Genomic DNA, 16,514 nt, shown 5'->3' with positions numbered 1-16,514 from the left:
CCCAGCTTTACCCACCAAGGCACCAAAGTGAAGAAGAAGAGTGAGTAATTTGGTGCCTGAATTCTGGTCACACTGCCCCCGTTGAAGGTCAACAGTGGCACCAATTCCTGCCTATGCTGTGTATTGGATTCTTCACTGACAGGTTCCTGCTTCCGTCCTGTTTTTACTGAGAAACTGCCCAACTGGCATTTACGCCTGGGTGGGGTTTTAAGGGCTTTTGTTATGTTCCTTGAGGAAGTTGGACATCACCACCCGGAGAGGCACAATGGCCTCGGGAGTTGGGCGTCAAGATGGAGATGGGTGAGTGCGGAAGGGATGTTTAGGGAATGAGCTCAACGTTGAATACACTTAGACCACTTTCTAGGGTATTTTTTCTCATCAAATTGGGCATTTGAAATCAGCTAAGATTATTTCCATGATTTCTAATATATTTCCAATTTTTTGTGAGCGAGTTGAAAATGTGTATAATTGTAGCTGTCCAAGAGGTTTATCGTTGAACTGTTTGTTGTTTGGCATAATGTATGACGTTTTGCTCCAGGGCGAATCATTGGGCATCACGCGGAGCGAAATTTTGGACATAATGCAAAACAACTTGCGTTACAAACACAAAGAAAACTGTATCGGAGAAATACAGCACCACCTTAAAAACCTGCATAGTAGGTCTATCTTTGTTTCCGACTTGCTTAATGAAAATAATTACTTTATACAGAAGATGTACTTGCGCTGTATGCGGTGGTATGTATATGGGACCACAGTGGCGAGATGTTAACTACCTAGCCTGGTTTGCAGGAACATGCATGTGTTTAAGAGTATTTGACTGCTATGCATTTCCACATGATAAATCACTTCGTTGAGCTCTCATTTGTGGCCAGGACGCTTCTGAAAAAGAGCAATATAGCTCAGCGGGCCTGACCTAGTAAAATATAAAATAGGTAAAAAATATATATAGTTCTGTATATAAGCAGTGTAAATAATGTATGTACGTGTGTGAAGCAGTCCAGCGGGGAGCATTGGCTGCGTTTGGTAACGATGTGTAAAAACCACACTCAGCTGCACTTTGATTCAGGAAATGCAAACATGGCTCGTGGATGTCACAGCCACATCCTGGTGTGAAGACGCACACTGCTTGGTGTGGGGGGGGGGCCCTGGGCACTGAACGTCTGCGATGCCAGAGCACGCACAGGCATTGCCGGCTAGGACCTGAAGAGATCTCGGTTCCATGAACATGGCACACCGTGAGCTGGAAAACGGGGCTGGTTCAGTGAGACTGGGAACGTCTAGCCAGCAGGAAATGACCAAGCCAGCTGGCTGATCAGCGTTAAGAGTTTAGTCTATTTTACACTATGCCAGACTATTGATTTATGTTTTACCTGAAAACACATTCGGTATGGAATCCGGTAGTGTTTGGTCTTCAGAAATGTGATTGTGTTTCGTGTTGTAGTGGAGAGGTTAGCGTGCTGCGTTACGGAACTGGTGACCCGGGTTCGATTCCCGCTAACGGCCAATACCAGTGACGATTATCTGAACCGGTCCTGGCCTCCCCTAGCTCGACTCGGCCTCAAATGAGTACCTGGTGCGGTGTGTAAATATCGCCACTAGGGAGACAAAGGCGGCCGGGCGTGGTGTTGACCACCCACCCCCTCGTATGCCTTAATAGGTGCTCGCTAACAGCACTTGCCCCTACAGTCTGTTAAGGTTATACGGGGATTCTTTGCCTTTGTATGCTGTGTGTTTGCGTGGGTACAGGGATTGGTATTTATTTACTTTAACTGTGGTATGCATAAATGCTTGTGGTATGTCTCTCAGCTCTGGAACTATAAAGCCCTGGTGGCAAAATGTTGGTAAATTGTTGATGTAAAAGACTGAAAATGGATGTGATTTTTGAAAGCTGTAAAAATACGGCCTCTTCCTTCCTCACGTATTCACGGTAGAGTAAACATTTCGTGTGTTTTCACTGGACTTATTAACTGTGCCTTACAATACAAAAGCCCATGCCGTGTTAGCAAAGGCTGAACTGCAAAGCCTCATGTAATGCAACAAAAATGTGAAAAACCTGTTGAAAAAAATTGAATTCTACTGATGAATTAGGTTGGGAGGATTCTATAGCCTATTCCATCTGTCAAGAATATGGTGTGATGACAGAACCGATTTCACGTACCTTTTGGATAACACTCGCTGATGGTAAAGATGTTAGACTACTGTTATTTGAGATATATTGCACGTTCATTTAATATGTTGCCATTTTTGGTCGACTCGCATAATTCTCACATTTGAAGAAAACAATCTGTGCACTTTGCACACGTAAAGCCCAAAATCAAGATTTTTTCCATCATGATGGTCGGAAATATTTGTGCTGCAGTTGACCTATTCGTGTCTGCACACAATAAAGAAAAAAACACGGCTATTAATGAAAATATTCCCTCCCTGAGTCAGAACTATTTAATTATATGCCTTGATACCAACTCTGGAGTGCTTCTATAAAGAGACCTGTGTGCTGTAATGTCTGGCTGAACAATCGGTACTTAAAAAAATGGTGTGTAAGAGAGAATTTATTTCAGGGTTAAAATTAACCCGTGAAGTGTATCTTATCTATTTACTATTATATTTTTTGGAATAAACTGTAGTGCAGTCTCAATTTGTTCTGATTTTCTTTGGCTCTGGGTTTTTTATTCATCTTAATACTTCAGTATTTACAGAGAGACTCGCTGCACACAGACCCAATAGGTTTGTTTTACTTTGTTTGAGTAAACACACACACGTAGTTTATGTTCATTACAGTATTTAAATTGTACTGTCTAGAATGGGGATGGTATGAGTGGTATGTGCATAAACCGTGTGGATTCTGTGTTTATGTACTCTGCACTTACCTTGTATGGCTGAGTGAATGAAGAAAACCAGTAGCTAGCATGCTGGTGTAAGGGCAACTGATTTGCTGTCAGTAGAAGGTTGGCGGACGAAGGGACAAGGGGCTGTTTTTTCCTGTGTGGTGTCTATGCACCAGGCATGCCAGGAATTTTGTTTGGTCAGCCTGCCCCCTCACAGCCAGGGGATAAAACCCTACCTACTGACTGCTCCCTGGATTCCTCATGCACCATTCACAAGTGCAGCATTTGACACGGGCTGTGTTTGCTTTGGACCACTGTATGCAAGCAAAACAATATGTGCTCGAATTAAATGTTGCTTTTTTCCCCCTCCGCGATACTTAATGTTATTCATTTTTGTCTAATTGCCCGCACAGTGAGACATCGGCACCATGTTCAGAGAAAATCTGAAGACCATCCTGGATGGAGCCTTGTCAAGGAAGAAAAATACTGGTACGTGTTATTTTTAGTTGCCTTATTTATAACTGTATTAATGACCATTTTATGCTAATCGTGTGCATTCCCGTCGTTTTTGTGATTTTTATTTTATGTATACCCACGACATATTTTTTTTAATTTCAATGCATCAAACAAGACGGGCAGCAATTTTGAAGCGGTGAGCTACTTTTCTCATCTAAATGTCGAGAATTTTTCATAACAGACAAATAATGCAGCATAATAAGAGAAAAATAATGTGCTTTGGGAATGTGTACAGCTCAACAAAGGTAAATATTTTCATGGCCATAATTTGAGTTGATAATTTATTGGTTGTGGCTTATCCTCTGGGTTCAGGGCTAAACACTGACACAGAGTGACCTTTTGAGAGCCGCAATGTCAAGGAGGGTCTTCAAAATCCTATCCTCACAGATTTGTAGATGGCGCCGCTACTTAATGATTGCTCCATGGTTGCGCTATAAATCTCTCCTTGGTGCGTTGTTATCAGGGATATGGTGTTGGATTCCACTCTTTGAACCCTGGACCCAAATGCAAAGGCACTAACAACAGACCACCTTGTCACACCTAATCTGTTATTGAAATTTAACCCATGGCTTCACTAATCTGTGTGTGGTACATTCGGCATGTTTGCGAGAGTGTGTGCAATTTTAACATTTCATTGCCGGTTGCGTTACACCTGTGTTCAAAAGGACTTTGATCGCTTGCAGGCATGTTGTTTCGGCGGGCAAAATAAAAGGTGTTATTTTTCTTCATGCAGAGCACCTGTGCCATGGTATAGCCCACATGTCATTCGCAAATTCTTGCTTTTTGTTATGATTTTGGGTTTAGGCTAATGTGTTGACACAACAGCAAGGAAAGGGAACTTGATAGGGTGGTTAGCCCGCAGTGCAATGTTCAGTGTTCGCGACACATTGGCCAATAGGGGAACACATGACACGGGTGAGGTGCGGTGTATCCATGTCTCGCGTAATGTGAGGCTGTGACGTCACCCGCCCTATGGTGTAAGGGCTGCTGCGTGGCCAGGTCGGTTCACATTCTGCTTCTGGATTTACTTTCTGCCTTCCAGGAGAAGCTGTATCGTGCTGTGAGTAACGCGTATTTAGTGTGAATGCGGGTTGTACTGAAATGTATCGCTTAAATGTACATGTTTTTTGTTCGTCGCTTTCAAATCTAATGTAAAAGATGCGTGCGTGTTTTGTTTGATTGTCAGGATATAATTAAGTATAATATGATTAATTGTACCATGTAGCTCTTATGTAACCGTTAATATAAGGAGAACAGGATTAATTTTAATCACAGACTTAGAAAGTGGAGAAAAATCCACCTCTTGTCCGTAGATACAGCTTGATAAGAGTCTTTGTCGCTGTGTTCTTTGAGCACGGGCGTCATGACATTTACATTTAAACGTACTGTAACCACCCTGGGCTCGCCTGTTGCCAAGCCAGGTGCAGTAATGTGAAGTGTGCATTTAGTCATATTATAGGTGTGCGTTGTCCAGTGCTTTTGGTTCGTTTTTATTGTAAATTTCATCAGCTACGCACGGTGAGCACCAGCCGGTGCCATAAGCAACACATAAAAAAAACCAACCACAGGTATTGCTGTTCTAAATCACGCCACTATCAATGTTAGGTTTACCTGCGTCATTCGCCAGACTAAATACATACTTGTGCAGTAAATTGTTGTTGTAGAATTACGTTATAGAAAGCTGCTGGTGCTTTTGCCAATGACTTAACGTGAAGATTGAATTGCTCGTCTTAGTATTTTAAAGGGCACTGTAGACTGTCGGGGTGGAATAAGTCATCCTCGGGCGATTCAACTCATTTTATCGTTCATGGTGATGATTTGTTAAAAGAATACGTAATTTTTCGTCATTACAACAAATAGTGATGCGTATTAGTGGCTGCATGGCTTGACAAGAATACAATACATCAACATATGGCACGTCAAAATCGAAAAACATCGACTGTTATATAGGCAATTCAATACATGTATAGTGAGATTCATAATTTATATTCATGTTTGGATTGTTCCACCCATAGTAATACTGTCTGCTGACACATTACCCGTGTGGCAATTTCATTGCACATTTTATATCCTTATTTAAATACAGATTTGTCATTGTGTCTGCCCTGACTTGCCCAAATAACCTCCACCCAAGCTCTCTTGTTTCCACTTATTGTGCTTTATTTTTCATATTATATTGTGCCTCTAAGGAGAAAATACCGAGTTAGCAAAACTTTGCCTCATTTAATGCCAGGAACAAGATTAATGCCGTAATGGATGTTTAAAGAGTCATTTGTGTTTCGCACACTCGCCGTTTTTAATAAATACAATACAACAGCCACCATTCGCCACCCAAGTGCTTATTTGCGGTTACATGAGGTGTTGAAAGTTCACTGGCTGGAGGTTGCAAGAAGACCCAGGTGGCATGGTACGACTGGCATACGTACAAACGCATAAATAAAAGACATGATTAAAACGGGCGTAGATTGTGGCACAAGTCATTGCTAGCTGAAGTAAAGTGCCAAATCAGATTTTCACGAATTTAAAGCAAACCAGCTTCGGGAAAATATTTGACTCGATTCGTTGCTTGGTTTTTTACTCGCGTCCTGAGGAAGGGGAGTTGAGTAAAATCTTTTCCCGAAACATCTCGGCATTTGGTTTATGACCAAATGGGCTGACACTTTACTACAGTTGGCGCCCTGTAGTTTATTAAACAAAATGTACACATTTCATAATTAATGAACTAAACTCATTAATTAACGGGCATTGTAAGAATGTTTAGGTTCGTTTCATGGAACCTTTATTTTGAAAGTATATTGGGACAATTGCACTGTCTGGAATCCAAATATAGCTTGTAAAGTTTATCCGACTCGTTTGACCACTTTTTCGGGTTTTTTCTCCTCTCTAAACCTTTGTCTTACAAAAGTATTCTTTCGCTCTTCAGTGGCTCTTCAGGACACACCCTGGTCTGAAAAAAGGTTCTATAAAAGCTTGTACATTCAGCAGAGCTGTGGGTATGCTTTGTGCGCCGTCTCGTGTGTTGACTTTTTGCAACACAGAGGGGAGCTAGGGCGGGTCAATCTGAAAGAACCCACTTCTGGAGAGTGGGGCGGCCTATTCCTCACACAGCAGGGGCCTGGGACTCATAAGGTTTAGGGCCATGGGGCATGGCAGAGCAGCCTGGCTGAAACTTTTCTTGTTAACAAGCACTTAGGACTCATTGTAAAATGTCATCCTTTATTTTTCAGGGCCTTCCGCTGAATTTAAAAGGGTGCATTCTGCGAAGTCAGTATGCGACACTACAGTATATGTTGATATATTTGAATTTTAGGTGGGCTTTAACAACTGAACAGATTTCTGAACTTTATTTTGTTTTTTAAAAAATGTTATACAGCTAGAAATTGTTTGTGACGGTTTAAAAAAAAACAAGAAAAACAAACAAAAAACTAGCTATCGTTGCAACAAGCAGTAAAAATGCTGTGTTATGTTTCAAGCACTTTGGCTTTGTCTCAAATAACGAAGCATTTACTCAGCAATGGGCAGGCCACGAGATGCATTCTTGAGTCCCACAACAATAACGCGAGTGCCATGCACTCCTCTCATCGTATGGTCCGGTGGGATTTTTGTGAAGCTGTAATCCAGGCAACACTTGCTCCTGCTGTTCTGTAATTTCCCTACTGCTCACATTTAATCCACACACTGCTATTACGAAACCAATTCCCCTATACAGGAAAATGTTGGAGACTTAAACTATAACTCGGGAGGGTTTGATTAAGCAAAGCATACTTTATTGCAGCACAAGCTTGAACATGAGATAATCCCTTCTGGATTAATGTGAACATTTTACCCAAGGAAAGTCTCTCTGAGTTTCACAACTTTTTCAGGATGGTCCTGATTAAGATATCAGGACAAATTTAGCATCATTGAGGGTGAAACCGCAGTGCATAAGTGATGAGAACATTGAAAGCTCAGACGGACAGCTCCGAGAGCCCTTGCTATGCTAACACCGACAGACACCTTATTGCCCAGCAATGTCTCAAGAAGATGGTGGGTAAATCGACCAAGTTGAAATTCAAGTCTACATTGCAAACTTGATCCACCGTGCTCATTCTTCCTTAGCCTTGCACTGCAGAAATTGGGCACCAGCACCGTCAACAACCACCTGGAGTATCATCAGTTAATGTGATGAGCGCCACATTTATTTGAAGGTGATTTTAAATGGTGAGGGTCCAAAGGTCATTAAATTGATAGCATCATCAGTGCTGTTGGGATACGGCCCCCAACGTCCGAATTTCGTGAAATGTAGACTAATTGAATTTTTAATGGGGATCTTGCTTTGTGAGTTAAGGAAGATTGTCTGATTCAATTCCCTACTTAAGTGACAATGAAATGTGTGATTGCTTGGAGTGTTAGAAATTGACCTTGAAATACTTTATTCCCTTCACACAATACTGCAAAATGGGCAGGCATGGTGTGAAGTTTGACACGTGCTCTTTTGCAACTGAATCGTTGTGCTTGCCAATATCATGAACTGCATATCCTTCATGCATGTTTAACTAATCTTTTTTAGTGTGTGCATACGATTTACTGTACATGAATTTCACGGTTTTAAATAAATCCAAAAGTTATCATCAATTCAAGTGCAAGAATGTTCAAATATATTTAATCCAGGAAAAAACCTTAAAATATATACTCTGAACCTAAAAGGAAGACATGGCCTAAAAAAATAGCTGGCTCTTGTAGATACGTAACTGGTTTGTGTCCCAGGCTGCCTTTCTTCGTGAATGAGAGAACAGACTTTAAAATGATTGTTAAGTTCTCCGTCATCGTGTTAAAGTGACGTGACTCCATTGATGTGTTAAAATGTATGAGAAGAGAAAGAATTGAAAAGGAACATATTAACAGAAGTATAGTTTCAGGAAAGATGAGGATATGAAAGGATGAGGCTACATGGGGGCCTCGACTGGAGGAGCAGTGTCTGTTTTCACGGTTGGTGGAGAGATGGGAGGGATTCAGAGTGGGGGTGGCCACGCAGAAGTCACATGATTTTAAGGGAGGCTGAAGCTGATTGAGATATATTGATGGGTTGACACACGTGTTGATCAGCTCGGGACAGAGCCGAGGAGCATATCTACCACGTTTATAGTCTGTGAACGCAGGGGGCTATGATTGTGACACCCAAGATCACGTGTTTTTGTTCATCGATTTCCAGATGCCGTTGATCATTTAAAAAATTGGGCTTGAAAAGGTCGCCGAGACTATGACCTCACTGTAATGGTTATGAACTATTTATTGAAGTCCTTGTAGCCTTGTCACGATTCACCTTATTCAGCCCGGGGAGTAATAGAAAAAATACATTTTCAGAAGCAGATTGAAGCACTTGCTCGCTCCCTTTGCTAAAAAGGAAAAAAACCCACTGTGCATGGGGCTGCTAAAAGGTCAGTGACTGAATCACCAGGCGACTTCTTTTGGTGTATTCGTTCAGGGATGATGTAGGCTTTGGAGGTGTCCTTTGCTGGAATGCCAACATTGGGAGAAGCTCTGATGTTTCTGTGTAGCGGTTGGCATATTAAATCACCATCAAGAGCCACGGTCTATACACTGCTATCATGAAGGGCTCGCATCGTCGCAATCCCTGAGGAGTTTCGTGATGCCATAATCCATACTTATCGCTTCGTTTCCACGGTCGTCGTCCTCGCGAGTGCATTCTCTCAGTTTGCTTCCATTTCTTCACAGAACTTGGCCTTTGGCCATAATTCCTTGCAAAGCCCCTTGCCCAAGCCCACTTTTCTTGACAGTCCTTATGATGCCTCTGTGAAAATGAGCTTTAGAGCTCATCGTATTTCTCCAGGATAAATATTTTTATTCCGATAAAGATTCAGATCGTTTGTGCATGTCCTCTGATCCATTTGTTCCTATTTATGTCTCATTGTTTTCCCAGAGATTAATTTTGAACTTTTCAGATTTTGTTTCATTTTGTTTGTCATTGCCCCTGTTTCTGTACTCCATATCATGTTTTTACTACTTAAAATGTTTCCAGAAAAAAGATATTTTTAAAATGTCTTCAAATATTTTTGCTAATAACTTTAGAGTGTATCGCCTTTATCTGACTCCTTTTTAATTTTTTTTGTAAATCTATGTTTTGAGTTGTGAGAGCTTGGATAACTGCATTAATTTCAACTGAATAAAATGTTTTTTATTCGTCTGCAGAAGACTGTTATCAAGGTGTTTGATATTCATTCGTTCTACTGAGTATGAGACTGATAGTATATATATGGTCAGTGGTAGGACACATTTTATTAATTCAGCTTTGCTTGTACTTGGTTAGCCTCTAAATTTACCATTATATATCCAGTTGTCTGTGATCTTCGGGAACAGTTGAAATACATTTGGTAAGAGGCTAATGCGTTTGCAATTCTTTAAAAAAGGAAAGATGAGGATATGAAGGAAGAGGCTACATGTGGGCCTCGACTCTCCACGGAGCAGTGTCTGTTTTCATAGAGGGTGGAGAGAGGGATTCAGAGTAGGGGTGGCCACGCAGAAGTCACATGATTTTAAGGGAGGCTGAAGCTGATTGAGATATATTGATGGGTTGACACACGTGTTGATCAGCTCGGAACACATACTAGAATGATCTAGGCACCTTTACAAATTTGAGATACTGTATTTAATTTCGGTTACTTAATAAATGTAACATTGAGCATATGGGCAAAAATTAACAAGGCTTAAAATGTACCCTATTGCAGTACTTTTTATTAAAATAAACTGTAAATAATTATTTAGATGTCTTCCCGTAAGTGTACTTATAAATAGTAGACAATGGAATATGAAACCATTTATTTTAATGTACCAAATTAAAAAAATGTCACCGAACAGCGTTTATGAACATTGCTTTAATTGGCGGTTAGTGCACCAAACGCTACATGTTTCAGAAGTTGCTCAATTGTTGTCCTGCAATCAAAAGGACAGTTTGCTGCACTCTTTCCATCCAAGGTTGTGGCTACGTGTAATTCTTTGTCGCTGGGGAATTCTGTCACAGGCGAGACGTCCTCCAAACTCGAAAGATATGAGGGCCCTCATGATAAGGAATGAATTTAGTCCGTGGCTGGGTTGTAGCACACTGTACGTGTGGCTCAAAGGTAGTGAGTGGCTCAGGCGGCTCATTGGGAGCTGCCTGGCCCCTGCAGCCTTCTGTTGACCTGGTTACCGTGAGTCATCTTGTCACGTTTAATAATGCTGGGACCTGTTTGTGAAGATTAGTGGATTCGTCACAGTTGAGCACGTGGTAAAGAGGTTGGAGTGGTTATTGTTTTAAATATGAGCTTGCATACAACGAGTCGCTTGGTAGATGTATTTCTTTTGTTGTGAGGTTTTTATTTTATTTTTTCATTAAAATTTTTATTTCTGGATAAAAATGGAACTAGGGCACAACACTCTAAAAAGTTAATTCCATCGCTCATGAATTGTACATTGGGAAATAATCTGCTTATAATTCCATTGGGCATTCGCTGTACTAAATTACAATTATTTAAATGTATTTTGCTTTATCAAGAAACGTTTTGAATGAAATTATATTGTTGGCCATTAATGAAAAATCATTAAAACTGAGACGTACAGTAGTAGAATCAACTTAAAATGTTTACATAGTACACAGGTTTGCGAGAACATTCAGGCAAGTCCTATTTGGGATCACGGAATGATTTGCAACAACAAAAATGACATTAACAAGTATAGTACCACGTGCACGCCCATCTGATTCATTCCATGCTATGTAATATTTGCTCTTGAAAGCCGTGACATTTCGCTGGGCCTTTGAGATGCAATTTTTAAAAAATTCGGGTAAATATAGTTGTTTTCTTGAGGAAACAGCTGCACAACCACATACTCTAATCAAAATGCTTGAACACGGACCGTCACACTCATTGCAAACATGTCCCAAAAACATTGTAAAATTACACTGGCATGTAAACTCATAAGCTTTATACTACGAGCATTTGTTAGTTTAATTATTTGTGTTTTCTCATGAAAACACTATTGTGGTTTGTAAAAATACATTTTTTACGTTGAAAAGTGCCTGAAATTCCTGCAAAAAAAATGCAACACATTTTTAATGGAATGCTTGAGAACACATTGTTCCACAAGAGGAGCATTTGAATATCAGAGAAGAGGTATATTAAGTTGGACTTCTTGTTAAGGTTTTGCTAGATTAGCAGTGGAAAGCCGTTAAACCTCTGGCACCCAGCAGGAGGTGTGGGGGAAAGGTCTTAGGTGCATGTTTGCTTTGTCGGGCAGTAAAACAACAGAGGCCACTGTAAGATTTATCTCTCCCTGCTGCATAGAGACGTATTTGTTTGAACTGTAGCTACTCTGCATGTGGGCATTGTTCAAGCTGGAACTCAAGGAAGACTTCATTTACAAAGCTGTAAAGAGATGTACTTGTACATCCAGGTAGTTCTTCCCATGTTTGTCGAGAATACCCGCCACCAGGTGCCAGGCCAGGTGTGTTAGTGTCCACACACACATGCAAATACATAGAGAAAATCAATCTCCAAATACCTTTTAACTCAAGGGAAGTGTCTTAGAGGTCAAGTTGTATATAAAATATGCAATAATCCAGTTGAAAAGCCATTGTTTATACTTTTGCGGCAGAAGGTGATGTTGCTGTAAATTAATTATTACTGCACAAAACTCTTAAATCCTGATAGCACAGGATGTTATGGGTGCTGGTTTTATGGGTTGCTTGTAGATGTCCCATTGGCCTTGATGTTTTTATGGTGCCGTTAGGCAAGATAGGGGCAGTCAACGGTCAGAGGTGTGCTCAGTGTGTGGTTAATGTAACTGGTTGGTGGTTCTATAGAGTCAGAGCAGTTTCAGAATTCATCTATTAAAATCGATTCTTAAGGCCCTTGACACAGGCATTAAATTGCATCAGGAGCAATATTTTTCAGTTTCGACAAATGATTTGTAAGAAATTGATAGGCATAAAGGAGGACTTGAAGAGAAAAACGTAGACCTACAGGAACCGATTGCCATGACTGGAGATAGGGATGAGTGGAAAAAGTGTTTGTCCAGCCGCATTATTGGCTGCCATGTGAAGACTGATGGATGAGAAAACAACTGATATGGAAATTATATGCAAATGTAAAATGAAGGGTAACGGTGCGAAACGTACAAACGTTTAATAAAAAAAGACAAACACTACAAATGAGATGGAAAAATTATACGTGAAAGAACGTATGCTTGAATTGAACCATGGCCCAGAATCGCATGACATTCTAATTTCCCGCAGTGATGGGGAGGGCCGGTGGTGAATTGGTACGTCTTTGTTATATAGCATTTAAAAAACTAACAATTACTTGTGTTTAAATTGTGGAAATTAAGGCAAAATGAACGACCATCTTAGGCGCAAGGGTTTAATTGCAATAAATGCAGTTCATGATGGTCCAAATCGCTACTGCAATTTGCATATCAGTAGCAACTTTATGTGGACACGTGAATGTGACATTTAGTTTTGCAAACTATTAAAATAGGCAGCCATTTATAGCGTTAATTAGAATGTCAACTTGCAGCTCTTGCAATTTAAGTAACTTTTGTTAATGGGAATACATATTTTTTTCTTATAATAATCAACACCCTAGGAATATATTTTTAATCGTATTTATATTTAATAATTTAGAAATGTCTAAGCCAGTTAAAACCTAAAAAAACGTGTTATAACTATTAAAAACACTATCATCGCAACTTGTGGTATTCATATTAAACTAGCAGCAACGCATGAAGTGAGTATTGCCTGCTGCAGGAACTTTAGAACTCCTTGTTTAGAGTAATTATACTTTCTAATTGTTTTCATATTGCAGGTTTCCTATGCTTTTTGCGGTAGATGCATTCCAAAGCAAAAACTGTGTGAACTGTAGCGCATACAGTACACACGCTTATCCCACATCTGAACGTATGAGTAAATTCAAACCTCATAACACATTTTGGGTAGAAATTGGTTTTCCGAATATACGCGAAATTGCACAATTCGAACTCTAATAAAGTGAAGGAAACCTGTATAAATCCTTTGCGATGTACTTTATTGTAATCCATATGCCATATGTTTTGCATATGCCATATATTTAGAATGTTTAATGCATGTTTATTTGCATTGTTTAAATTATGATCGGAAATGGATGCTTCAGCCATCCATTTCTCGGTTACTGTTATCTTTGTTACCACCACCATTGTGCAATTCATTATCAGTTGTGATGTAATCATGCCACAGTCAGTTGACTAGAGTCAGCCAATTTTGCCCTTCAAGGCCAATAAAGTAAGTACCGCTGGAAAGTCAGCAGTGATTCTCCTGTGGATAGACTGGCGCCCCCACCATGGAAAATTTGAATGTTTCAACACTGGCTCAGGGCCACCAAGTGGAGATAAAACGCTTCAACTTGACTTTATTGTAAGATGTTCTCAGCGATACAAACGACGTGTGAGCATCGTGCGTGAGGTCGTCACCACCCCGGTGGTACAAAGAGACCAGGACATGTCATGAGAAAAGGAACAACTCAAAACTTTTAATGTTCTGAGAAGACTTGTAGGTTTCCCAGGACAGCTACCTCAAAATGAGGACGATCCTGGGAAAAGTGGGACAGGTGGTTAACCCCAGGTGTGCGCAATGTGTGATGTATTCCCTTCGACAGCTGGCGACCTGTACGGTGACCACTACGGCTCGGTGAGCGACGTGCTCGGGGCTGGCGGCGGTGCCGGCGGCGTGGAGGTGGGCGCCGGTGTTGGTCGCTCGGGTAGAGGCATCTCCATGTCGCTGCCCTCTTCGCCCATGCTGTCGCGCCAGCCCAGGGCAGTGCTGGGACCCCCGCCCCTTGGTGCCGCCCGTCCTCCAGGTGACTACCCCCATAGCTCTCTGATGTGCTTTCAGGTTTTACGTTGTGGTCCGGTAGAAGGTGGAGCAAAATATTGGGCATCATTCCGAACGACACAGCACGCCATACAACACAAAACACGTCGGAGCGATGTATTTGGGCATCATTCCGAACGACACGGCACGCCATACAACACAAAAACACGTCAGAGCGATGTACAGCACGAATGGGAAAACCTACGTGGCTGTACTCTGCTTTCTCAATCAATCAGTCATTCTTTCACGATGTGCGCTGCTGTTATGTTGCTGCTAATGACCAAGCCTAGCAGCAATGCATTGGGTTTGCGTCTTAGCGGGAACCAATTTTCAGTCGCATGTTGTTTACGGAAACTGAGACCGTGAAAGATTATTTTGCCGTTAGGGAACAGTCAAGATTATTTTTGTTATTCCTTTATTAACATACATTTTGGGTTTATTGTTCTTACAGGCACAGATATGGCTACTTTATTTGTTTTCGGGAAAGATATTTGTGCTGTGTCAAGTTTATGTGTCTTTGCGTGGGGGGGAGGGGGTAGCATTGGCAGAGTGCTTAGTGCATTGTGCTATGAACCTGGATACTTGAGTTTGATTCCCAGACCAAACTGACATCAGAGGTGATATCGGAACCAGTCCGAGATCCCCACTAGGTTGACCCAGCCTTAAATGAGTACCTGGTGCAGTTCACATAAAGATCATTTGTGGGGGAGACAGGTGGTAGGTAAGTCGTGGTCCTGGCCACACCATCCCCTCGTGCATCTTACCGGCCTATATAGGTGCTCGCTAACAGCACTAGCCCCAACAGTCATTAAAGGCTTTACTTCAGAGATATGTGTGCATTTGTGCATGCATTCATGAAGGTAGTGGTCTTGGGAAAATTGGTGTGAAAATTTTACCAATTAAACATTAAGTACCACCAATGTATTCACACGTACACACCACATATCCAAGGTTGAATACACAAACCCGCACAAATACACTAAACGTGCATTTGTGTTGCATTGAATGAAGCGCCGTATTTGTGTGTGGGTAATTTTTTTTTACTGAATTGTGTTGTGCAAATGCTTCTCTTGTAAATGATGCTGCGGTGTATGTCCGACGGACGGATATGGAGCTGTGCTGACACGGGATGGCAATATATTTGACAGATAAGCTATTTTGAGTGGTTTTGAACCATCACCTATCTATAAATTTGCCACACTGACAGCCCATTTATATCATTTTATCAGGAGCAACAAAAATGCCAAGGATTAATACAAAAATAACTTGCAAAACACAATCGGGGATCATAAAATGCTTGTCAGTGATATATGCAGCATTGTAATGATAAGTGCAAAAGATATTGTTTTACCCCAACAAATCACACGGTTTATCAAGTAAAGCAAGTAATGTATGCAAAGAGCGTGGCATAGTACAATACATTTTGGTTTCTGTTTTTTTACCGCCTTCACGGTATGCGTACAGATGTGGTTGGGCACCCAGAAGTGTACCATTTCTCCTCTTCCTACAGCGCATGTTTGTCGTGAAATTTGTCGGTTTGGCTTCAGCAGCCAAACAAAGCACTGCCCGTAGAGATTGGAGCTGGTTTCTGCAATGGCTCCCCGTTGCACACAGGGAAACCACTTAATGTACATCACCGTTGTGTTTGTGCACAAGGCGTTTTGGCGTGATTTAGATTTTGGTTTCACAGAAGGCATTAGTGGATTTATTTTTATCCTAAATGTTTTGTATTTTCGTACATTATCACTCGACACCCAAATCATCTGTAAGGATATCTTTCTTCCTGCCATCATGCAGAGGGTCCCAGTACGGACATATGTAGAGCAGGGACCTCCCGCAGCTCTACGGTTACCCCCACTTGCAGGCCTATACAGCTGGACCCATCCAGGAGAATGTCATTCTTTATCTGCACATGAGCCAGTCTGTTTAATCTTTGTACATTGTGGTTTAAATGCAATAAACACAGAAACAGATTTTCTAAAAAAGTAGACGGTGATGATCATACTATGGTGTCTGTAGGTGAGAACATCAGGAGTAGTTTAAACATCATTCATTGAGATTATCCCTGCACTTTTAGCAAGATTGGAGTATGATTATTAACAAATGTAATTCAGCACGCACTTATATTTTACTGCTTGGAAATGTTCAGCTTGAGAATAGTGGATATATTTTAAATAAAATGCATTTTGTATAACATATTTTATTCATGTTCACTTGAAGGTTATACCAACAAAGAGTTAAAATTAACGTTATAAAATGGACATTTCAGTTTAAAATGCCGAGCATGTGTTGAGGCT

The 16,514-nt window shown here is 41.0% G+C and overlaps 1 protein-coding gene across 4 annotated transcripts in view; it reads left to right on the top strand.

Moving 5' to 3' along the window:
- LOC144942826 (protein TANC1-like) overlaps window positions 1-16,514 on the top strand; it is a 113,854-nt gene that overhangs the window by 17,213 nt on the left and 80,127 nt on the right. For all 4 annotated transcript variants that reach the window (XM_078869841.1, XM_078869833.1, XM_078869823.1 and 1 more), the window contains exons 3-4: window positions 3,239-3,314; window positions 14,003-14,203. In XM_078869841.1, coding sequence (XP_078725967.1) covers window positions 3,254-3,314; window positions 14,003-14,203 — 262 coding nt within the window. In that variant the 5' untranslated portion in view covers window positions 3,239-3,253. The remainder of the gene's footprint in view (window positions 1-3,238; window positions 3,315-14,002; window positions 14,204-16,514) is intronic.

The sequence above is a fragment of the Lampetra fluviatilis genome, chromosome 2 (assembly GCF_964198595.1).
Source record: "Lampetra fluviatilis chromosome 2, kcLamFluv1.1, whole genome shotgun sequence".
Lineage (NCBI taxonomy): Eukaryota > Metazoa > Chordata > Hyperoartia > Petromyzontiformes > Petromyzontidae > Lampetra > Lampetra fluviatilis.
This window is presented reverse-complemented; position numbering and strand designations above follow the sequence as displayed.